Consider the following 24415-nt stretch of genomic DNA (forward strand, 5'->3'; position numbering starts at 1 on the left):
AGTAATAATCAGACGTTTCTTGGGTCCATCTGTTTTCCTAGTGTTAAAGGATGGAAGCGGAGTTTTGAGTCAGTGTGTGAGTTGGTAGGCTTTGGTAAACATCCATGTTTTTAGCTCTTTTCTAAAGTTTTTAAGTTTTCTTGTATTCTGATATCATTTCAAAAAATCACTCAAAACTCATTTGTTTCAATTAGTATTTAAAACACTTACTCAAGACCAAACATAAAGTCTCTTCCATTGTTTCATTTATAGCCCCTATCAGTCTCACTCATATCATTCCCACCCCATCTTTCCTTCCCTTTACCCACCTATCTTATTAATCTTATTTCACCTTTTGTCCCAACCCTCTTTTCCTTCTCCCCTCCCATAACAATAGCAAGTCCTATGGCAACAATTTTATTTTATTTATTTCAGTAAATATTTGATTTATTTTTAGCTAGAATTTGTTCCAGCTATTTATTAATTTTATGTATCTTTTTAACTTAATTTGTTTTTGATTGTTTCTTTATAATTTTTATTTTTTATATTATTTTTTATTTTCATCCAATGTAAACCACTTTGACAAAACCGATTTTATAAAGTGGTATACAAATACTTTTAAATAAATAAATAAATAAATATTGGAAGGGTGTTCCAGAGTTTGAGCCTTCCAAGTGAAATTGTTTTCTTTTGAGTTAAGGTGAGTTGTTTGGATCATGAAAGAGGGATCTTTAATAGTCCTTTATTTGCTGATCTGAGGTTTCTGTTTGGAGCATGCAATTTTATAGATGAAGAAAACCAGTTTGTTTTTCATATATTATTTTATGTAGTATGGATAGAATTTTGTATTCAATCCTAAATTTTATTGGGAGCCAGTGTAGAGAAATACGTGTGGGAGTGATGTGATCATGTTTTTTAGATCCAATGAGTATTCTTGCAGTTGCGTTTCGCAGGATCTGTAGAGGGCGGATTTATTTATTTATTTATTTATTTATTTATTTATTTATTTATTTAGAGTCTTTTTTTTTTTATACCGAAGTATAGCTGAGTGCCTTCACTCTGGTTTACAGAGAACGAAAACAACATCATACATAGAACAAGTTATAACGCAAGTACAACTAAGTGGATAGTTAACATTTCAGCAGAGGCAGAGTATAACATATTAGCAGGAAACAATTTACAAATCATTTTAGATGATTCTTAGTAAGGACGGTATGAGATAACAATTAGAGACAAAGGATATACAGATTAGTCTGTGAATGATTGTCTAAACAATCATGTTTTGAGTTTTTTTTGAATGATTTGGAGTCTCTGATAGAACTTAGGTAAAGTGGAATAGAGTTCCATTCTTTAGGACCTGCTATGGAGAAGGCTCTGTTTCTAGTAATGGATAGTTTTGCAGATGATAAGGGGGGAATGATTAATTGCAATTTGTCAGTAGTCCTTGTAGAACGGGGTGATTTGTGAATTGCAGTCATATTATCTAGGGAAGAATTGTTGTCTTTGTAAATTTTGTTGTGCAGAATGGCCAGAGTCTTGTATTTAATTCTTTGTGAAATTGGTAGCCAATGTAGGTTTTTTAGGATTGGTGATATGTGATCATGTTTCCTCTTGCCAGTGAGTACTCATGCAGCGGCATTCTGCAGTAATTGCAATGGTTTCAGTGTGGATTTTGGTAGACCGATGAAAATTGCGTTACAATAATCAAGGCTTGAGAAAATGAGAGTTTGGAGAACAGTTCTAAAATCATTCGGGAACAGTAGAGGTTTGAGATGTTTGAGAATCTGGAGTTTGTGAAAGCCTTCTCTTGTTTTTGTTGCTATGCATTTTTTGAGGTTCAGTTCATTGTCTAGCCAGATACCAAGATCTTTTATTGGATTCTTCATTTGGATGTTAGTGTTGTCAATTTGAATGTATGGCATTTGAGAAGATTGTTCTGAGTGGTTTCTTTTTATTAGGATCCATTCAGTTTTGTTCATATTTAAACATAGTTTTAGTTGGTTCAGAAATATTTTAATCAATTTGAGGTGTTTTACTGTGAGGCGTATGGCTTCTTCAATGGTGGATGTTATCGGGATTAGTAATTGGATATCATCAGCATATAAGAAGAAAGTGATGCCTAGATTAGAAATGAAATGGCAGAGAGGTATAAGATATATATTGAAGAGGGTGGCAGATAAGGCAGAACCTTGTGGAACTCCAGTTTCAAGGGGGTAGGGATCAGAAGAAAAGTTATTGAAGGTGACTTTGAAAAATCTGTCTTTAAAAAATGTGGTGAACCATCTAAGAGTATTAAGAGTATTAAGATTGTATTAAGAGGTAAGCTGAATTATAGGGAATTACAGTAGTCCAGGTTGGAGAATATGAGTAGTTGAAGGACTGATCTGAAGTCGTTGGGGGAGAGGAAAGGTTTTAATTGACGTACTGTTAGGAGTTTGTGATAACCATCTTTGATTTTAGTTGTGATGTAATTTTTGAAGGAGAGTTCTTTGTCAATTATGACTCCAAGGTTGCGTGCATGATTGACTGGAGAGATAGCCACTTTTTGGTTTATTAAGGAGGTGGTTGAGGAAAGTTTCTTTCTATCCAGTATGATTATTTCAGTCTTATCAAAGTTTAGTATGGCCTGGATTGGCCACTGTTGGAAACAGGATGCTGGGCTTGATGGACCCTTGGTCTGACCCAGTATGGCATGTTCTTATGTCTGTTTTATTTTATGCTTTTAACCCGTCAAGTCTTTCCTTGTTTACCTCATCTGTTTTGTCTTGTTGGGAAAAACAAGTTTGTCTCCTCTTGGCATAGTTTTAATACTGCTCAAAGTAATACTTGAAAGTATGTACACAAATTATCAACTGCCATTTTACAGAAACAATGTTAATCAAAGTGAATTGTGTTAGTGAAAAAATGAATTCCTTCTAATTATTGTAAATATATATAAATATAACAGATTATAACTATGCAAATTAGTAAACAGTGTGTGGGAAGAAAATATTGCCTTTTTGAGATGAATAATCTAAAGAAAAAAGGAGTCTGTTTTAAATACGCCCATTTCATTAACTATATCAATAGAAGGCCACATGATCACTGTTAGTGTTATGAAAGTCGTTAATCTCCCAATACAAATTTGATTTTTTTCTCTCCTGCAGTGCTCATGCAGTAACGACATGGTAAAAATATCAATGGATATTTTTGTGAAGAAGTTTCAGCCAGACAGATTCCAGCTTTGGAAACAAGGCAAGGACATATGCCATATTGATCATACAAAACCTACTTGTGAAGCAACTCCTGAGGTGAAGGCCTGGCTACGGAGAAGAAGAAAATCAAGACACTCTTCCAAGGGGTAATTATTTAAAGACTATAGGCAAATCTTTTTCTTGACAAAGTAGACCACACTACGTCCACTCTTTTTCCTCTTATTGAGGAGCTATGTTTTATACTCCCTCTCCTCACTTCGAGGTACTTCGTTTTGTTATCCTGTCTTTTCTCAGCTGCCTTTCGTTACCCCCTCTCCCAGTTTTGACTTCCCTGTTAAAATGTAATTTTCCAATCTTAACCTGTTTACTGTAAACCGACATGATGTCCACAACTAATGCCGGTATATAAAAATGTTTATATAAATAAATACATTTCATTCAGTTGTCCTTCATCCTGGTAAGATGAAGAACCTGGAACATCAGAATAAAGGTGTGCCTGAGAGGAAGAGGGAAACGGACCATCCAGGAAATGGGAAGAAACAAAATCAAAGTATAGGCAGTAGAGATAAGCAAAGTGTGATGCAAAACCTTGCCTTTTATCCAGTTTTTTCCCCTTCCACTCAGGGTTTATCAAATCAGAAAATCACCAAACCAGGATTAATCCACTCACTGCAGTATGAGTTGCTACTGCCACACCACCCTAACAGAAAAAAGTCCAAAATATAAAGCAAAAAAATAGGGTACAAAGATTTAGAAAATGTTTTGTTCCAGCTTTCACATGAGCTAGCTACTACAGTCATTAGAAGCAGAACTGAAACTAACAGCCTGAGTGTTCATTTTGACATTTCCTCTGTCGCCCTCTCGTCATTATGAATAAACATTGTTTAACATCTTTTTAAGGTTTGGTGCTGTCAATGCATATTAGACTATGAAATTATAGTTGCTGATCACAACAGTGTGATCCTATAAAATGACAGAAAAAATCCCTTTTATATCAGGGATTTTGGCATCTCATATTTTTTCCTCACAATGTTACCAGATTATATATTTGCAGCATTGCATCACAACTTGATAAGTCCAAACCTCTGAAAAACATCTAGAAGAAAAGAGATTTGATTGTGTTCTTGAGGCCTATTTTTAGTAAAGAGTTCTCTTAGAAGGATCACTAGCAGGAATTAAGGTTTTTTGAAAATAAATTATGTAGAAAGGCAGCAGTTAAAGATATTGTATATATTTATGTATTTAATTTTTTCCAACTAGACTGCTAAAATGGACGAAGACTTAACAGTATCCCAAATGGTCACCCAGTGAATGGAGCCAAATTTAGGCCAAAAAAGGCATCTGCTGATAAGTCTTAAACTAAGCTTCCTTATTATCCTGCTATTCCAGTCGATATGTATAGGATTTCCCCCTTTTCACAGTGGACAGAAACAGGGGGACACACTGCTTTCATGATCTCAGTCTGGACTTATAAAGAGGGTGTGGACCTGGTCCAATGCTAGTAATCTTTGTCTCTAGCAGTTGTGATGGTTAGACAGGTGTGCTAGCTCCCAGAGTCTTGGTTCATCCTCGGGCTGGTTGAGCCCTTTGGCTCCCAGGTCAACAGTTCTTTGGAGTTATTTCCTCTGGTAGAAGCTTTCTCTTGGGCAAAAATAAAAATTTCTCTTAGATTCCCAATTGAGCTCCCTCGGGTTCCCTGACAGTACACTTAGGGGTCTGGTTCGCACCCTAGCAAGGAAAGGTCCCACTCCCTCATCCCAGATGATTGGGAACTAAGGTACATGTTAGGTCCGTGGGCTGATTCCCCATCTCTTGTTGGCTGCTTTGCCTTCTGTCTGTCACCAACTCTGAATGCAGCAGTCTCTGATAAAGTTAAAATAAAAAACAGAGGAGGAAACAGGAAGTTCCTATACCCTGGTTGCCAGTGTTGCTCAGACAAGACCTCTGTCCCGACACTCAGCTGGTAGTAGATAGCCACATGGCTGAAAGCTGTGACTGGGGAATGGAAGCAACATTTGAACCATAGCTCCAGCAGAAGGACTGTTGGGGGCGTGACTTATCCTGGGGCAGACTGCAGTGTGAGTTGCTTGGCTGCGTGATGCTTAGGCCTCAAAAGCAGATTTCCTAGAGGGGACTAGGAGTCCCCAGGATGAGATACCACTCTAGTCAAAGAGAAAGGAGGGAGAACAGTGTTTCAGCAAGATAAACCCTAATCCTGGATACCCCTTGAAGGAAAAAGTAATGTATGGGAAGAATTAAGAAAATTGAAAGTAGACAAGGCCATGGGGCCGGATGAGGTACATCTCAGGATACTGAGGAAGCTCAGAGATATACTGCTGGGTCTGCTGAAGGACCTTTTCAACATATTCCTGGAAACGGCAGTGCTGCCATGGGATTGGAGAAGAGCGTTGGTGGTCCCGCTTCACAAAAGTGGGAGCAGAGAAGAGGCTGGAAACTACAGGCCGGTTAGCCTTACCATACATTCTGTTCCATTAATGGCATTTCCTCAACCCCATTCTCATCTATGATCTTTTCTACCAAAAACAGTCCTTTTCCAGAGTTTTCTTTAGTGAACACCGGACTGAAGGGTTTAATATTTCTGCCATTTCTTTGCCTCTCTCCCCACATTGTTCCTTATTTTCTTTCAGTTTCACTATACTACTTCAGATTTTCCTTCTTTCATATATGTGAAAAATGTTTTATCACTTCGCTTTACTTTTTTTGCAATCCTTTCTCCTTCTTGACCTTTTGCTATTTTGATTTCTTTCCTCATGTCTTTGTTTCACCGGATATTCTTCCCTGTGTTTCTCTTTTTAGGTTCCTTTATACTTCTTGATAGCTGTTCTTTTTACCTTTATTTTTTCAGCCACTTCCTTAAAGAACCAGATCTGTTTCTTTTTCCTTTTACTTTTGTTTAATTTTCTAAAATATAGATTTGTTGCCTTTATATTTGCTCCTTTCAGTTTGGCCCACTGTTGTTCCTCCTCACCTATTTTCTCCGTCTTCCAGTTCTTCCTCTAGGAACATTCCCATTTTGACAAAGTCTGTATTTGTGAAATTCAAAACTTTAGTCTTTGTGTGTCTTCTCAGTATCCTGTTTGCGATATCAAACCATACAGTCTGATGATTACTGGTGCTCGGGTGGGCACCTACTTGGATATTTGAGACATTATCCCCATTTGTGACCACCAGGTGAAGTATCGCACATACCCTCGTAGGTTCCATTACCATTTGTGTGAACAAAGTCTTTTGAGAAGCATCCACTATCTCTCTGCTTCTTGTAGATTCTGCAGAAGAGATACTCCAATCCACATGCAGCAGATTAAAATCTCCAACTAGCAACACTTCTCCCTTCTTTCCCACCTTTTGGATAAGAACATAAGAACCTAAGAAAATGCCATACTGGGTCAGACCAAGGGTCCATCAAGCCCAGCATCCTGTTTCCAACAGTGGCCAATCCAGGCCATAAGAACCTGGCAAGTACCCAAAAACTAAGTCTATTCCATGTTACCATTGCTAATGGCAGTGGCTATTCTCTAAGTGAACTTAATAGCAGGTAATGGACTTCTCCTCCAAGAACTTATCCAATCCTTTTTTAAACACAGCTATACTAACTGCACTAACCACATCCTCTGGCAACAAATTCCAGAGTTTAATTGTGCGTTGAGTAAAAAATAACTTTCTCCGATTAGTTTTAAATGTGCCCCATGCTAACTTCATGGAGTGCCCCCTAGTCTTTCTACTATCCGAAAGAGTAAATAACCGATTCACATCTACCTGTTCTAGACCTCTCATGATTTTAAACACCTCTATCATATCCCCCCTCAGTCGTCTCTTCTCCAAGCTGAAAAGTCCTAACCTCTTTAGTCTTTCCTCATAGGGGAGTTGTTCCATTCCCCTTATCATTTTGGTAGCCCTTCTCTGTACCTTCTCCATCGCAATTATATCTTTTTTGAGATGCGGCGACCAGAATTGTACACAGTATTCAAGGTGCAGTCTCACCATGGAGCTATACAGAGGCATTATGACATTTTCCATTTTATTCACCATTCCCTTTCTAATAATTATCCAGATCTCTGTCCATTTCTTCTGTTTTTAATTTTGAGGCCTGTAGACCACACTGATGTAAATGGATACACCATCTTCTTTTTTAGGTCAGTCCATAATGCTTCTTCCCTACTCCACGTCCCTTGCATTTCAGTTGCTTGGATATTGTTTCTGACATAAAGAGCTCCTCCACTTTTTCTGTACACACTGTCCTTCCTAAACAAGTTATAGCCAGGGATGACCATTTCTCAATCATGAGCCTATCGCAGTACCAGCAGAGTTTGTCTGCCTCATATACCAGGCATTTTCAGCCTTTGAAAGACTGGACTTGGGTCCCCTTTCCCCATAGCCTGAGCCTTCTGAAGGCTTATAGGAAGGGAGTCCTCCCCTGAAGGCCTAGATCAACATTAAGAAACTCTGGCTCTTCAAAACAGATGCCCACTCAGGGGTCCAGAGAGGAATCCAGATCAGATTTGGAACTCATGGAAGAAGGAAAACTGCTCCTCGGAGGAACAAGAATCAGTAATAGTGTGCCTCTTCCATAGGGAAGAATTGGTGGCAATCATGAACTTTGAATTACAGAAAAGAGGGTTTTGCTATTACCTGTATATCTATGTCTTTCTTCAGTATCGTGTCTTTGCTGTGATTTCACATGTATGTGTGTAACATACACAGAGGATTCACATCCCCTGTGTATGTTATTACTGGCATTTTCGTCAAGTAAGTAGCATAAGAAATATCTCTCTCTGGTATACTAGCTCCCTATCGCTCAGTGAGTTCAATATAAAGTTGGAGTAATGATGCACAAATTGACTGCTCTTGATCCAATGCAGTAGTGTGGCTCTATCAACTGCGGTCTAAATGCTGCGTAGATTCCTGGATGTGCCATCGGCTAAGCAGGCTAGGATTGTAGAAATGAGACTGCTCCTTCTCTGTAGCAGCCACCACCTTCTGGAACTCTCTACCAAAAAACTACGATTATCACACTGTGCAAAATAATTTAAAGTAGCACTTCAGGCTTTTCATTTTTAACAGGTCTACCTGTCTGCCCAAAACTCGCTGAGTATAGAAGTTTAGTTAAACCATGTCAGTATATATTGTTGCTAAAGAACTGTGATTTTTATGATTTATGCTTGTGTGTCCTTATACTATGGTGAATTTTAAAGCAAGAGAGCCATTCATCTAAAAAAATTGCAGGCCACAGTAATTTCCAGTTGTTGTTAGAAATTAGTTTCCCTTTTCAGTCAGTATTGAGCTACAGATTGAGGCTCCTTCAGGTCATTATTATGGAAACTATTCATATAATACCTTATCTCAGTTTACCAGTTTTGGTTTATGCAATGTATAGTGTCGATCATTTGCTTTTCTTGTCTCAGAATTTGTCACAAACTGTAGTAACTCTGCCTTGATATTGTAAATTGTGAATGAGCTGATATTCAATTTGAGTATAAACCTCTTTTTCTCCTTTCTCCATCTGATTGTCTGATTGTCTTTTGCTTGTTGATGGAGTACTGGTAGCCATAGTTGCAAAATAAGTAAAACTGGTACTTTTTTTTTTTTTTCAAACCCCAGTGCTCTTCCACTCATCCATGCTCTGTCCACCAAGTGCTCGCCTTCCCTCCAAATCTACCTCCCTCTCCCCCATGTTCTCTCTTCCACAGTGATTTCTTTCTGCCCAATATTCTCCATTCCATATTGTTGTTCTTCCTTCTCCCCTATGCTCTGTCCCCCTAATGTTCTCCTCCCCCCCCCCATGCTCTTCTTTAAATCGTTTTAAATGTTAATTGACAGGAGTCTTGATGATTTTCTTTCAGTTAAATGTGGTACCATGGGACTATAAAGTAGTGTGTGTGTATATGTATATGCATATGCGTGCTTTTCCACCTCCATGAAATCACAGTAAAAAAGAAAAAAAGAAATCACTGTTCAATACCAGTTAGTTGAACTTTCTAGTTGGTTGGATGTTGGATAAAAGGGTGTCAAAGGTTCACAGTCTTCTGACAGTTCTCTGGAATGCATAGCTGAGCCAGGCACTTGCTGTGAAAATCATCTATGTCATGTATCACTGTTCACTTCACACTTAGACCTCTCAGTTCCTTTCCTGAAACACCAGCAGGACTAGCCCAACACGGTACATAGGTGATTATTTATTTATTTATTTGATTTTTTTTTTTTTCCTATACCGTCATTAAATTATTTACCATCATAACGGTTTACAAAGAGGCACATATAATAATAACTAGTTAGTACTTTACAAAAAAAAAAAGGTGCCAGTAATATCCGGTAACAAAAATTGTTTAAAGACTAATTGATTAGTGATTTATATTACCTATTGATACATGTCTCATGGGTGAAGCACATGTGATTCATTCAAAAGTTTTCAATTGTTTTACAATTATCAGTGTGATAAGAATAATTTCCAGGTAGGCACCTGGAGATTGTGTTTGGGTGCATGCTGCCAGCTGTACCTTACTTATTTTCATTGTTCTGTTTGTAAAAGGCTTGTTTGAAAAGCCAGGTTTTCAGATTTATTTTAAACAGTTTGAAATTTCTCTGTAGTCTTAGTTCTAAGGGCATAGTGTTCCATAAAATGGGACCAGCCAGTGATAGTGCTCGTTCCCTAACCTGGGGTAGTTTTGCCGTTTTTACTGACGGAATAGTTAAGAGAGCTTTGTTTGCCAATCTTAAATTTCAATGTGGTACATGCACTTGTAGTGCTGTGTTCAGCCATTCTGCTTTTTCGTCATGGATCAGTTTGTGTATGGTGCACAGTGCTTTGAATTGAACTCTTTGCTCGATTGGTAGCCAATGTAGTTCCCAGATTTTATATGGCCCAATTCCCCAGGGCCAAATAAAATCTGCTTCCTGACTGTTCCTTTCTAGATTCAAAATACCTAAGTGCAGGTTGTGGGAATTGCTGTTTCAGGATAGATTGGCAGTCATTCGCAGGCCTGCCCAATTCCCTGTGACTATGTACAGTCTTCTTGCCAGCTGTTCCTTTTGAAGACTCAAAATCCTTAACAGAAGGCTGTGTGGGCATCTCTACATCTGAGTCTGAGTGAGCCTTTCCTTCTGGCTCCCCACTTCTCTGTCTCTCTCTTTCTGCCTTGGAAGGCAGTAGCTCTCTATAATCAGCTTCTGCTTTGTCTCTCAGTTACTCTCACCTTTCTGTGGCTGTTACCTTCATCCCAATTAATTCTCTGCCAGGGATCTCTAGACTATATTCCTGTAGTTTATTTATTTATTTATTTATTTATTTATTTATTTAAAATCTTTTCTATACCGTTGTTTAGTAGTGCACCATCACAACGGTTTACAGGGCGGCACGCATATATGTATTTGATTAAATTCTTACTAACAAAGTGCCAAAACATTTAACGGTAACAATTTTCATAATCTTTCCTTTCTGACTTTCTGACTTTACAATCCCCTGGCCAATTTGTGTTTCCTTTTTTCTTTCTGCCTTAACAGTGTTCCGCCGGGACTTCCTTTAGAGCTTTTTCTGGACAGCCTGCCCTGTCTCTTCAGGCTACTTCTGCCTATGTGAAACCTCTTTTTCATCACAGGGAGCTTTTATTGTATTTATTTTGGTTTGTATTCTATGCCCTTATTCAGGGGTCATACAAAGCTATGACGTCAGTGTCCCAAAAGATGTTTCAAAGTCCTTGAAAAGTTAGATAGAAAAGGCAGACAATTAAAGCAAGCTCGAAGTGATTTTTTTTATCATGTGTTTAAATGTGGATAGAGAGGAAGAATTGTGGATTTCAGAAGAAAGATGGTTCCAGAGATGACGAGGCAAGTAGAAAAAAGGTATGGAAACAAGACACTGCTTGTTTAATAAAAGAAGTAACAAACAGCTGATCAAGAGAGCATAGATTGTAGATAGGGACTTAACAAGAGATGGCAGCTAATATATGAGGTAGGAGAAGAATGAGAATGCATTGCAAGAAAAAAACTATTCTGAAATTACAGTATCATTTTACAGGGAGCCAGTGAAACCCTGTGAGAAGTGGACCAGAATTTGAATAGTAAGGTTGGAGCAATTGAGCAGCAGAATTTTGGAGGACTTGGAGAGTACAAAGAACAGACAGACTGATATAATAACGTGTGTGTTAAGAGCCTATGCACTGAATTTTGGTGCACAATTTTAATGTACAGGTTAAATTATTTTTTTAACTTCCAATGCAGTAAGCTAATACTATGTTAATGTTTCAAGAGTTAAAATGTGCATACACAGAGTCAATATGTGTAGTTAGCAAAGGCTGAATACACATTTCAACTCAGGAAGGGAGTAGCTGAATGGGAGCGCACGTAGAGGAGCCCATCTTTTGTTATCCTCTCAGCTTAGGAGCCTGTCTTCTGCTGTGTGCCCAACTTAAGAGCCCATCTTTTCTTGTGCCCCTAACCTAGGAGCCCATCTTTTGTTCTCCTAGCTGGCTTCATGGTTAGGCTTTTAAACATAAACCCACTATTTATCCACTGCTATTTGTCCACTCAGGTAGCAGGGGATCCTTAGAGGTAGATTTAGCATTAGAAACTTTATTCCACCTCTGACCAGGAGAAAAGTTTCTATTGCTAAGAAATTGTGCACTAAGACAGCGCACCTCTTTGTCATGTCGATGCAATATCTGCAGAAAAAATGGGTGCTCATGGTTGAGCATCCGCTTTCCTAACATACACCCATCCACCTCTCCCTGGCTTGTGATGCAGTAGGCTAATGAGCTGCTGCATTAAAAAGGAGGCGCTAGGGGAAACTGTGTATCCCTAGTGCCTCCTCGGCATTGGGCGCCCAGGAGAAGTGGCTGTGCGCGGATTAGGAAAATGGTCACTCCTAAATTGACTGTCTGTTTTCTGAACCTGACAGCCTGCAAGACATTTTTTCTTTTTTTTTTTTCATGTTTTCTGCTTTTCTGTTAAAGTTTTGGGGCTCCTCAAGACTTAATGCCAATTCCAGGGCTGGCGTTAATTTTTGAGGGTTAAAATGTGCACATCGGGCGCACATTTATTTTTTACATAAGGTTGTACTAGTTAATAGCCTCATCAACATGATATTTACATGTGATGAGCAATAATTAGCTATGTGCTGGTTTGGACGCACGTTTTGGATGTGCTAATCCCCTTATTCCATAAGGTGTTATGGAATCACGTTCAAAATGTGCATCCAACCATGTGTTAATCTTTGCATTGGTATTGAATTGACCTGAGTATTAGGAAGAAATGCTTGTATGTGAAGGTGCTGAGCTGAGTGCACATTTTTAAATGAACATTTTGTGCAGATAAGACTCCCTTTTGCACTGGAAGTAATGTTTACCTGCACAAAATATTTGCTCAAGTGTGGGTAAAACCTTGCGTTCAGTTCAACACATTTTGTTGCATCGACCTGAGAATTAGGAAGATCAGCAAGTAAGTTTTTGTGGTAGTTGAATGAGGAAATGAAAAAAAAGACAGTGAGAGAATCAGAGGAGAAGGTGTCTAATGAAGGTGTCTAATTTTATGGATGATGTTGGCTGAGAGTTTAACATGGGTCGGAAATGAGAAAACCAAAATAAAGGTGTTGTTTAAAAATAACACCCAGATTCTTCATATATTTGGAGAAGGAAAGAGTTAGTTATTAACATGATTTACAGTAGTTTCAGAGTATGGACAGGATTATTGAGGACTGCCAAGGAAAAAAAGAAAACTTTTCTTTTAGATGTATTTAAGAACAGTGTTATGGATTGTGGACCTTTGGCCCGAGGTGGTGTTGGCGCTACCTGTAGGAGGTGAATCCCACAGGTCCCCACTATCAGGAGGCAAGGCCGGCCGGGAAGCAGAGGCCAACAGGGACTTCGCCAGTACCAGCCCACGTTCCCCGCAGGTTAAGCCCTTGGGTGCTGGAGCCGGATGGTCTTATGCGGGCCGCTGCATGGCTGGTCCCCGGGAAGCGGCCAGAAGAGGCAGGTTGAACAACAGAGGTCCGGTTCAAGGTCGAGGGCAGGCGGCAAGAAGTGATGGTCGAGTCCGGTATGAGGTCAAGGGCAGGCGGCAAGAAACAGTGGTCTTGTCTGGCCTGAGGTCTGGGTGACCCAGAGGAAGGAGTACAGTTCGGGCAAGGGCTGGACCTGAGGCCGCAATGTTGGTGACTGTAGTCCGGAGGGCGAGAGACAAGTGCTGAGGCTGGAATGCTGAAGCAGGACCCCATGGAACAGGAGCGCTGAAGCAGTATCCCGTGGAGCAGGAGCGCTGAAGCAGGGCCCTGTGGAATAGGAACGCTGAAGCAGGAACCCCATGGAGCAGGAGCGCTGCAGCAGGATTCCGTGCAGCAGGATCAGCAAGTCAAGAACACTGAGGCAGGAACCACCGAAGCAGGAACCAGGGAACTCGTTGCCAAGTCGATTAAGTGGGGAGAGAGGCTGTCCTTAAATAGCCCGGGGGTCTGATGTCATCACCTGGGGATGGCTCCGGAGTTTCCGCCGTTGGTCCTTTAAAAGGAGGCCTGACGGCGCACGCGCGTGCATAGGGAGGGCCCGAGTTGAAGCACAGGTCGGAGGATTCCAGGCCAGCACGTGGAGACCCGGGAACATGGTGGAGCATGGTGACAGTGGCTAGCTGTGGCTGAGAGAGTAACGGGAGCTAAGAGAAAAGCGAGGCAGGGGGTGAGTTGTGCCGGCCATTGCCGTGGCCGGTGGGTATAACAGTACCCCCGCCTTCTAGGCCACTTTCCAGGGGATTTTGGTTTTTGAGGATGGATGGTGTGGAATTGCACGATGAGATTCTTGTCCAAAATATTGGAAGCTGGCTCCCAGCTATTCTCCTCCAGACCGAAGCCTTCTCAGGCGAGCAAGTACTCCCATCTTCAACCATGTTTCTGCACATCCAGGATGTCGTGTACTTGGTAGGTGATATCTACTTCTGAGGAGAGTGGCTGTGGCTTGGGTGGTTTCCTTGAAGGCCAGTTTCCCAGGGTTTCAAAGGGAAACGTGGAAGGAGTTTTGGATCCTTAGCGAGGACGGTAAGTGGAGCTTGTAAGTGACTGGGCCCAGATAGTGGAGCACCGTGAAGGGCCCGATGTACTATGGTGTGAAGTTGCCGATGGGAGTTTGAGGCAGATATACCGTGTGGTAAGCCAAATCTTTTAGCAGGGTTCAAACTGTGGGCTTGCTCTGTGATGGGCATCAGTGAATTTCTTAGTTTTTTGTGCTGCCCTATGTAGCAGCTGCTGCGTGAGATCACAGAGAACGATGTAGTTCTTGAGTAGTCAGCTGTGTCGCTGTTGATGGCACAGATGGGTAGTGGTAGAGGAGGGAGTGCCTGTTGGCCGTAGACCACCTGAAAAGGTGAGGAACCAGTGGCTGATGAGGGTTGTGAGTTAAGGGCAAATTCCGCCCAGGGGAGCAGTTCTGCCCATTCGTTTTGCCTGATATTCACATAGGCATGGAAGAATTGCTTGAGGGTCCAGTTGGGCCTCTCCGCCTGCCCATTGGCCTGGGGATGGTAAGTGGAGGTAAAGTGCAAGGCGACATTCAATTTTTTGCAGAGGGACCTCCAGTATCTGGCGGTGAACTGGACTCTGCGGTCGGACAGAATGTGCTTGGGCAGCCCATGGAGCCAGAAAGCATGGTGGACAAAATTGATGGGCTAGTTGAGGGGCTGATGGGAGGCCGGGTAGGGCGACAAAGTGTGCCATCTTTGAGAACTGATCCACTATTTCCCAGATGGTGGTGTTACCGCGGGAGGACGACAATGAAATCAGTGGCGATGTGGGTCCAAGGCTCGCTAGGGATTGGTAGGGGTTGCAACAATGCCCAGGGGATTCCAACCAGAAACATGTACAGGCACAGGTATGGCAGGACTCAACGTAGGCCTGCACGTCCCTCTTCATATTGGGTCACCAGTAAAAGCGCTGGAGGGTGGCAAGAGTCCGAGCCTATGGTGGGCCCAAAAAGGTACTTTCTTGCGCAGTCTGCGTGGGACCACTGTCTTCCCTGGAGGGACCGGAATGCTGGCGGCCAACAAGACCCTGGTGGAGTCGATGATGTGTTGTGGCGGGTCCGGTGCATCCTCGGGGTTAAAAGATCTTGAGAGGGGTTGCTCATGAGGCCCAAGATGGAGGTGTGAATGGTCGCAAGATTAGACATTCTGTGATTTTTTTTTTTTTCCTGTTTTCAAAATGCCTCCAAAAAGAAAAGGCAAGGTGCAGGTTTTTCCCCTGGAACCTCCCTTACCTGAAGGTCAGCAGTAGATTACCTCTTTCACTACCATTTCGGTGGAATCAGTGACAGAAGGTTTAGATACTCAGCATTAGAATTTAGTTAGTGTTTCTCTGGTGCTTTTTCCTCTTTTTGAATGCTTTTTCTAGCCTCCAATATTTCTTGTAAAATGAGTTGTCAACTTATTTCATGTTTGTATGATTTTTTTCTTTTTCCTTTCTTACATCTGTTTTTCTGGTACATGACTTTTTATGTTATGTTAATTATATAACCTTTTCAATTAAAATAATATTACTTTGTTTTAGTGCAGTGTATTCAGTAATTTCTACTAGTTACTAATGGACGGTGTATACATTTTCATTTTTTTAAGTTAAATAGTTATCCTTGAGTAAGAATGGTTTTTTTTGTTGGGTTTTTTTTTTAGTTTTATGCTCTATCTTGTTACAATACATGGTAGAAGATTAGAATAAATCCAATCTGCTAATTTATCACTTAAGAAACTGAAAACTTTAAGTACAAAAAATGACAAATTGCTGGTCTTTTTGGCATGTTAAGCAGATGGAGACATATTTGGTAAATGTTTTATCAAATTCAGACATTCTACTTTGACAACAATTTCTCCCATAACAGCCTTCGGCGCTCCAAATCTAAGTCTAAAAAGCTTAAAACTCCAGAGGATGAGAGAGAATCTGCAACTGTAGTTGGTGCAGAAATAACAGCCATTGAAGAAGCTGCAGAAGGCCTTAAGGTCAACGAAAAGCCAATAGAAAAAGTAAAGCTGGAAAATGCAGAAATGCCTTCTGGGGAAGAGAAAAACATTAGTGGACTGCAGCTGGATCACAATTTATTGGATAATATCCAGGTCTCAGGTGAGATAATTGATAATGCCTTTATTCCCAGTTGTAGGCCATAAATTAGTAGATGATAAGACACAAACACATTGCTTCAAGTAATATAACTAATACTTCTTCCCTTAAAGTTATTAAAGAAAAGCAGCATAGTAAAATTCATCTTGAAATTTTAAAATGCTTGGAGCAAGCATTAGTGTAGTTTTATTAAAATTAAATTTCAGTATGGTTTCTGTAATGTATAATTTTAATTAATGAAAATTAATCTTTTTATTTTTGTTTTAGTAAGAGGTTTTGGTATTTTGTACATCATTATGGTTACAAAAGTCTGTAAGAGTATCATCATTACTGTTATAAAACAAAGATTATAAAATGAGTTGTAGTCTCTAAATGCAGAATTAGTATTGTGGATATATAATGCTACCTTCAGATACATATGCACCATGCACAATGTTTTAGTGGTGAGAGTACTTTAAAAAAATATTGTAAGAAGCCCTTTATCATAATTAGACACAAGTGAGAGGTGAGGAGTTAGTAAATATGGGCCTAATCAAATTTTCTCACTTAACCCTTCGGGAATGGACAATTACTGACAACACACACCTCATATCTAATGACTGAAAACTGTTGGTTAAATAGCCTTCTGCGCATACGCATCCCCAATAGAACCACATATATGAATCACATGGTAGCACATGCTTGGACAGTATCCTTGAGAACATTTTAGAAAACATTTTGTGCTTGTGCAGTAGTGAACATGCGATTGCAGATACACCACCCTTTTGTTAAATCTTTATCCACATTCAAAGAGAATCATCCATTCTAGATTTCTTCTCACCCTAATTTGTTTAATTAAGTTCTTCAGTTGCATCTTTTCTCAGATTTCCTCTTTTATTTTACCATGGAAGTCTCTCCAGTTAGTTTTTCTGTGAGTTAATTCTTTTTTCAGCATTCACACAGGACTGCTTCACTGGTTATGATCTGTATTTTCTAAGCTCAATTTGACTACTTCAAAGTGAAGCTATGGAAATTATCTTTGCTAAGTGGGTAAAGAGGCATTTGATGGGTCTTGAACTCTAGGATCCATTCATTTGAGAGCTCGTGGCCTGCTAGTGTTTCAACAGAATGTCTTAAATGAAAAAGTCTGACAGGTGCTAACCTGGAACACAGTTCTGTCCCCTAGGATCTATATTTATCCACAGGGGTGGGCTCAGAAGGATTTCTGGGAAATTCTCTGTGTTCGAGTAACTTGATGGTTACTATCCTTAACAGATGGCATGGGGTTTACTAGCCTCAATCAATATTTATTTATTTATTTAAAAATATTTATATACCACAAACAATAAGACATTTGCATGTCTGTCTAGGCGGTTTACAAATATACATACATAAGTTAAAAAGTCAGGCACAACAAATTTACCTACGAAGGTTAAAATAGACAAACACAACTAATTTAAACATGATAAAGGTCTAGCGGTATATTGTGTTAGTGTATTTAAGTTATATTGTATGCATCACTGAATAGATATGTCTTTAGCATTTTCTTAAATTCCTTATGGTTTGATGTAAGTCGGAGGTTTTCAGGGAGAGAATTCCATAAGATTGGACCGGCAACGGAAAAGGTTCTTTTGCGGATTAGAGCCAAGCTGACTGTTTTGACTGTTGGTACTTCTAGTAAACATTTGTCCATGGATTGTAGCTGTCTTGGGGGCTTGTATATGCGTAACATGGAGCAGAGCCAAACCGAGTCAACGTTATATAGCAGATTGTGGATGGTAGACAAGATTTTATATGTAATACGGTGAGTTATAGGGAGCCAGTGTAGTTGTTGTAAAATGGGTGTTATATGATCTTTACGAGATAAGTTATATATTGTTCTTGCTGTAGCATTTTGAACGAGTTGCAATGGATATATTGATGATAATGGCAGTCCTAAATATAATGTGTTACAGTAATCTAAGTTTGTTAGAATTAGAGCTTGAACAATTGTCCGGAAGTCAGATAAAGTTAAAAGAGGTTTGAGTTTTTTGAGCATGTGTAGTTTGAAAAAGCATTTTTTAACTGTCTCAGATATTTGTTTTGAGAGAGATAACTTTGAGTCGATGAAAATTCCGAGATTCTTTGCATAGGGTTATATGGGTATTTGCTGTTTGTCAAAGAGGAAGAATTGTGGAGGTTTGTGAATGGAATCAGGGACCGTTGAAAGATAAACTAGTTCGGTTTTGGCTGCATTTAATTTTAACCTGTTATGGGACAGCCAAGTTTTTATAGCTGTTAAGTATATTTGCATCAAGGAGAATGTATTAGACCAAGTATTAGAAAAAGGTATAATGAACTGAATGTCATCAGCGTATATTTTGAAGTTTATGTTAAGACCATCAAGGAGGCGGCATAGAGGTAAGAGATATATGTTGAAAAGAAGAGCAGAAAGTGATGATCCTTGTAGTACTCCTGTTTTGGTTGTGTACCATTCTGATTTGTGTTTTCCTAGGGTAATTCTTTGTGGTCTATTTGATAAAAATGTAGTGAACCATTGAAGAGCTGTCCCAGTGATACCAATTTGTTGGAGGTTGGTTAGTAAAATAGTGTGATTCAGAGTATTGAATGCAGCGGATATGTCAATCAAAACGAGAATATAGTTTCTGTTAGAGTCAAATCCTCTTATAATGGTGTCAAATGACTATGTTAGTAGGGACTCTGTACTATGTGCTTTCCTGAAACCATGTTGATTATGGTGGAGTATATTATGATCTTGATGCTTTTGTTGCAACTGTAACATTGTTCTCTGCTTTGACGGATGGGTGGGGGGGGGGTGGAATGGGAAATAGGCAGAACTGGATACAGACAAAAACCAACATGGGCCCTAACTTTTATCATTTGGGGTACTGACACACAGACATAAAGAGAAAAGCACTAGACGGCTTCTACAGCCACGTCCCAAAGCATAGAACATCAAGCAGCATTGTCTGAATTATCAAGAAGGCTCCTTACCCAGTAAAAAAATTTTCTAGCAGTAATTTATGGGTTTGACAGTTTCTGGATTTTGATTGTGAATATTACTATTCTTACCATAAGGCTTGGGTGTAACTGCACAGAGCGGCAGTTACTACCCTTGAGAGAAACATAGGAGAATCCTGCACAGAGTAGGAGATACTCCCATAAGCTTGCTGTGTAGACTGAATGGGCTATATGGTCTTTTTTTGCCATTATTACTATATTACAATAGCTGAGTGCTGGACAGTAGAAATGGAAGACAAAGCTCAATTGCAATAGAGTAGGCCTGGACTCTATACATGGCATGCCCGTTAAGCAACTTGATATGAGTAGACATGAAAAAATACCCACTGTGAGTAATTGACTGCAGAACCGGATACTGTGTTATTTGTAAAAGCAATCTGTGTTTATAAATAAAACTCTGGCATTGAATATGAAGAAGAACTGTGTCTATGTCTGGGAGAGACTCTAACTTGACACAACCCCGCACAGGAAATTGCCATCGTGGTGCTCATAGAAAAAAGGTTAAAAGGTGCTCTAGCCTCGGTTGCCTTTTCCCTTTACTGGCAGGAAGGTTTACTGAATGCATATCCCTGCTTTTCCACTACCTAGCAAAGTTCAGAAGAAATGAGGTCCAATAATTTGCTTGATTCCAATCTGATTGAGAAACATGAAATGCAGAATATGACAAATAAGAAACAAAGGGGCGGATTTTCAGAGCCCTGCTCGCGTAAATCCGCCCAAAACCGGGCGGATTTACGCGAGCAGGGCCCTGCGCGCCGGGAAGCCTATTTTACATAGGCCTCCCGGCGCGCGCAGAGCCCCGGGACTCGCGTAAGCCCCGGGGTTCTCAGAGGGGGGGCGTGTCGGGGGCGTGTCGGGGGGCGGGCCCGGTCGTCGCGGCGTTTCGGGGGCGTGTCGGCAGCGTTTTGGGGGCGGATACGGGGGTGTGGCTACGGCCCGGGGCGGTCCGGGGGCGTGGCCGCACCCTCCGTACCCGCCCCCAGGTCGCGGCCCGGCGTGCAGGAGGCCCGCTGGCGCGCGGGGATTTACGCCTCCCTCTGGGAGGCGTAAATCCCCGACAAAGGTAAGGGGGGGGGGTTTAGACAGGGCCAGGCGGGTGGGTTAGGTAGGGGAAGGGAGAGGAAGGTGAGGGGAGGGCAAAGGAAAGTTCCCTCCGAGGCCGCTCCGATTTCGGAGCGGCCTCGGAGGGAACGGGGGTAGGCTGCGCGGCTCGGCGCGCGCCGGCTATACAAAATCCATAGCCTTGCGCGCGCCGATCCAGGTTTTTAGCAGATACGCGCGGCTCCGCACGTATCTACTAAAATCCAGCATACTTTTGTTTGCGCCTGGAGCGCAAACAAAAGTAGGCTATTCGCGCGCCTTTTAAAATCCACCCCAAAGGTTACTCTACTTTGCCCATTTCCCTTCATTTCCTCTCAACGTTCATCTATGCTTAACCCATGTTTTCTGTTTGTTTATTTATCTTGCATCCATCACTTCTACTAGGAGGCGGTTCTATATATCCATCTCCATTTTTATAAAATGTTTCCTGTCTACCCCTTTTCAGGTTCATATCATGCCTTGATTCTAAAATTTCCTTGCCACTGAAAAATATTTTTGTTTGCATTATTTTTACCCTTAAGGTATTTAAATATATCTAGCATATCTCTTCTCTCTCTCTTAAGCTAATTGACAAGTTTAAAAGCAACAAATCTCTATGACCAGATGGTTTTCTCCCCAGAAACCAAATATAAAATTGCAGTCATACTATTGGTAATCTATCACTAAAATTTAAAATGGTTCCTGAAGACTGGAGGTTAGCAAATGTAATGCAAATTTTTAGAATGGGCTCCAGATGTGATCTAAGAAACTTCAGATCATTGAGCCTGATGTTGGTGCCGAGCAAAATGATAGAAGCTACTTTAAGAAGAAAATCTCTGAACATAGGGATAGATATGTATTAATGGGAAAAAGCAAACATAGACTTAATGAGAAGTTATAAGTTACCAATCTATTAGAATATTTTAAGATTGAATGAAGGAGAGCTGGTCCATACTGTTTACCAGTTTTTTTTTTTAGGAGGAATTTGATGAAAGCCCTGTAGAAATTACAGATCCATGGGCTAGGATGCAATATCCTATTGTGGGTCGGAAACTGGTTAAAAAGTAGGGAATCTGAGAATAGGATTAAATGGTCAGTTTTCCAAATAGAGACAGGAAAATAATGGTGTGCCTGAGATGGGTGCTGGGGCCATTGTCTATAAAGATGTTGTCTTTTCCTATGGTTATGTATTTCAATAAAGATTACTTTGTAAAAGGACTTTGCAAGCACCGTGCATGTTTTGCATTGCTTAGGCCACACTTCAAAGTAGAAATATCTTGTTTGCTACCACTTTTACCTTATACAGTCCTGATGCGTCATTTAAAATATCTTTTCACAAACTTCCATGTCTTAAAAATCTTAAGAGAGGGACATTAGTAAAATAATGTAATGATGTTGGGCAAACCAAGGCTAGTATTAATATTGTCATGTCATATTACATTTTGTTTCTGGAACTAATCCTGACCCATTTAAAAATGTGAGTTTTAAGTTCACCAGTTAAAAATGTAGATCTTATTTTTCATTCAAATTCTGACAAATGTGCTATATTTTTCTCATAGCCTTAAGTAATTTCCTTTAGATTCTAGATTGTATCTGTAAGTGAGGAAAATAAATGTGAAAATTTAAATAAATTCTCATCATGCTGTGCACTTTGCTTGCTGTTCTATGTAGAGTATGTAGGAATAATCTGCAATGAAAATTAACAGGTTTTTTTTTTTTTAATGTTTAGAGACCACTTCAGAATCATTGTTCAGTCCTGCTTCTGTAATGCAAGAAATAAAAACTGAAACTGAGTGCAAAGCTATTTCAAATAATGTTGCACCTAGTCTTGAGGAATCTGTTTGCACGACTACATCTGCCATTTGTGCAAAAATAGAAGATGACTTAAAATGTGAGAGAGAAACTGAGCAAAGTATATTATGTCAGATGCCTTATGTGCCAACACCTGTAGAAACTGAAAACTTGGAAAAAGAAGAAACTAGTAGCATATCTACAGATGAAGGCGCCAGTGACCTTGAGAATACTGACAGTGGCTTGGAACCTGGTGAAATTCGAAACATAAATAATGAAGAAGGCTTGGAAACATCCACTGTATGTGATAGGTGCTATTTTTTTAAGCTTTGTCTAGTCATTCTGAAACAGACCTGAAGCTTAGGAACGCAGTAGCCTCAGCTATATTTCAGAGATGAACATTTTTGTGTTATGCTTTCCTGTACAAAACTGAAGAGAGCATTTGCAGTGGATTAGATTTAGCATTAACAAGAAGTCTGTTTCATTTGTAATAGTAAGAAGAAGTACAAACATAGATCTCCAGGTGGGTCATCAGATTTCACAGCCCACAGTTCATTTGTTTACTGAGAGGTCATTTCACTTGAGTCAGCTTAAATAATATACTAAATGATGGTAGATAATCTGTCCAATGTAATTATGTTAATGTACTCCTACTATGGGAGGCAAGGTATGGATTTTTTAACTTTATAGACTTCCATACTAAAGAGAAACTAAGCCGCCACCCCTGTTCTCCCATTGTTTTCACTGGTTTGATTGCCATGGCTTGTTGGTTCACTGACCCTCATATTGGCTGGGTATCTTCCTTTTTCCATAATTTAATTAGGACATTTGTCTTACTAGTTCTTGCTTTCTGACCAACTACCTTCTTATAATTTAGGCAAATTCCTGATTTACATAACATTTTGCATTGTCAGGCTAATACAGTATATGGAAGGGAAGGAGTGCAAGAAGTGTTTGGGCTTAATAAGGTGTAGAAGTAATTTTAGCGGCTCATTTATAAGTGAAATTTAAGTCCCATTGCTAATCATATTACATTAAAACCAGGGCCTTAATATGTTCCACCAGATTTTGGGGTAGATTTTAAAAAAATACGCCCGCGCGTACTTTTGTTCGCGCACCAGGCGCAAACAAGATTACACCAGATTTTAATAGATACGCGCGTAGCTGCGTGTATCCTTTAAAATCTGGGGTCGGCGCGCGCAAGGCTGTGCAAAATCGGCAGCCTGCGCGCGCCGAGCCGCGCAGCCTGACTCCGTTCCCTTAGAGGCTGCTCCGAAATCGGAGCGGTCTCAGAGGGAACTTTCCTTCCACCCCCCCGCCCGCACCTTCCCCTACCTAACCCACCCCCCAGCCTCATCTAAACCCCCCCCCCACCTTTATTGCAAAAGTTACGCCTACCCGAAGCAGGCGTAACTTGTGCGGGCCGGCTGCCGGCGCGCCATGTTCCTGTCCGGGGGCTGGTCTGGAGACCGCGGCCATGCCCCTGGGCTGGAACCACGCCCATGGCCCCGCCCCTGGAACGTCCCCGGATGACGCGTTGCCGTGACAGGCCCCCGACACGCCCCCCCCCCAGGAAAGCCCCGGGATTTACGCGTGTCCAGGGGCTTGCGCGCGCCTCCCTTTGAAAAATCTGCCCCTTTATGTACAGTATTCAAATATAATAAGAGGGATGGGCTAACAGTATTCTTTGAGAATATCCTGAATATGTATTACTGTTGTACAGTTCAGCCTATAGCATCATAAACAAATATTTACCTGATGGGTTTCATTTATGTTTAAAATTGTTGCAGCCTCAAAAATAGGATGCAGTATACAAATTTGGTTCAATAACAGTATTCAAATACTACAACAAAAGATGGTTTTAAATAAGAATACATCAAATTTTTTATGCACGTAGCAGCTAAGCAAATTAATAGCTACATGAAATATTAAAAACCTAGCTAATAAAACATACAATTAAAAGGAGTCTCAGACAAGGGACATTTTTTAAAATCTGTATTATTTCAACAGAGTACCCTAAATCAGAGTACCATTCAACAGTGAGATACAGTGCTCTCTAGAGAGCTTAATAATCCAAATACCTACAGCAATGCTAAATAAAGTGACTTGCAATGAGTCACTTTATCTCCCATTGAGTTTCAGCAGCAAGCTTTGAATCCAGGTCTTCTGGTCCTCTTTTAATTCTAAACATAGCAGTATTCTTTCTTTCTGTGGTTCATATGGGGTTGATTTTCAAAAACTTGATTATCTTTATATGGATATTCAGCCA

The 24415-nt window shown here is 40.4% G+C and overlaps 1 protein-coding gene across 13 annotated transcripts in view; it reads left to right on the forward strand.

Moving 5' to 3' along the window:
• Positions 1 to 24415, forward strand: part of KDM4C (lysine demethylase 4C) — a 1194550-nt gene that overhangs the window by 631204 nt on the left and 538931 nt on the right. For 11 of the 13 annotated variants that reach the window (XR_003857317.1, XR_003857316.1, XM_029605222.1 and 8 more), the window contains 3 exons: positions 3126 to 3319; positions 16040 to 16278; positions 22085 to 22446. Coding sequence is in view for 9 of the 13 variants with exons in the window: in XM_029605222.1 (XP_029461082.1) it covers positions 3126 to 3319; positions 16040 to 16278; positions 22085 to 22446 (795 nt within the window). In the remaining 4 variants the exon portion in view is untranslated. The remainder of the gene's footprint in view (positions 1 to 3125; positions 3320 to 16039; positions 16279 to 22084; positions 22447 to 24415) is intronic. The other 2 variants (XR_003857320.1, XR_003857321.1) reach the window with 1 other exon arrangement.

This window comes from Rhinatrema bivittatum, chromosome 1 (assembly GCF_901001135.1).
Source record: "Rhinatrema bivittatum chromosome 1, aRhiBiv1.1, whole genome shotgun sequence".
Classification (NCBI taxonomy): Eukaryota; Metazoa; Chordata; class Amphibia; order Gymnophiona; family Rhinatrematidae; genus Rhinatrema; species Rhinatrema bivittatum.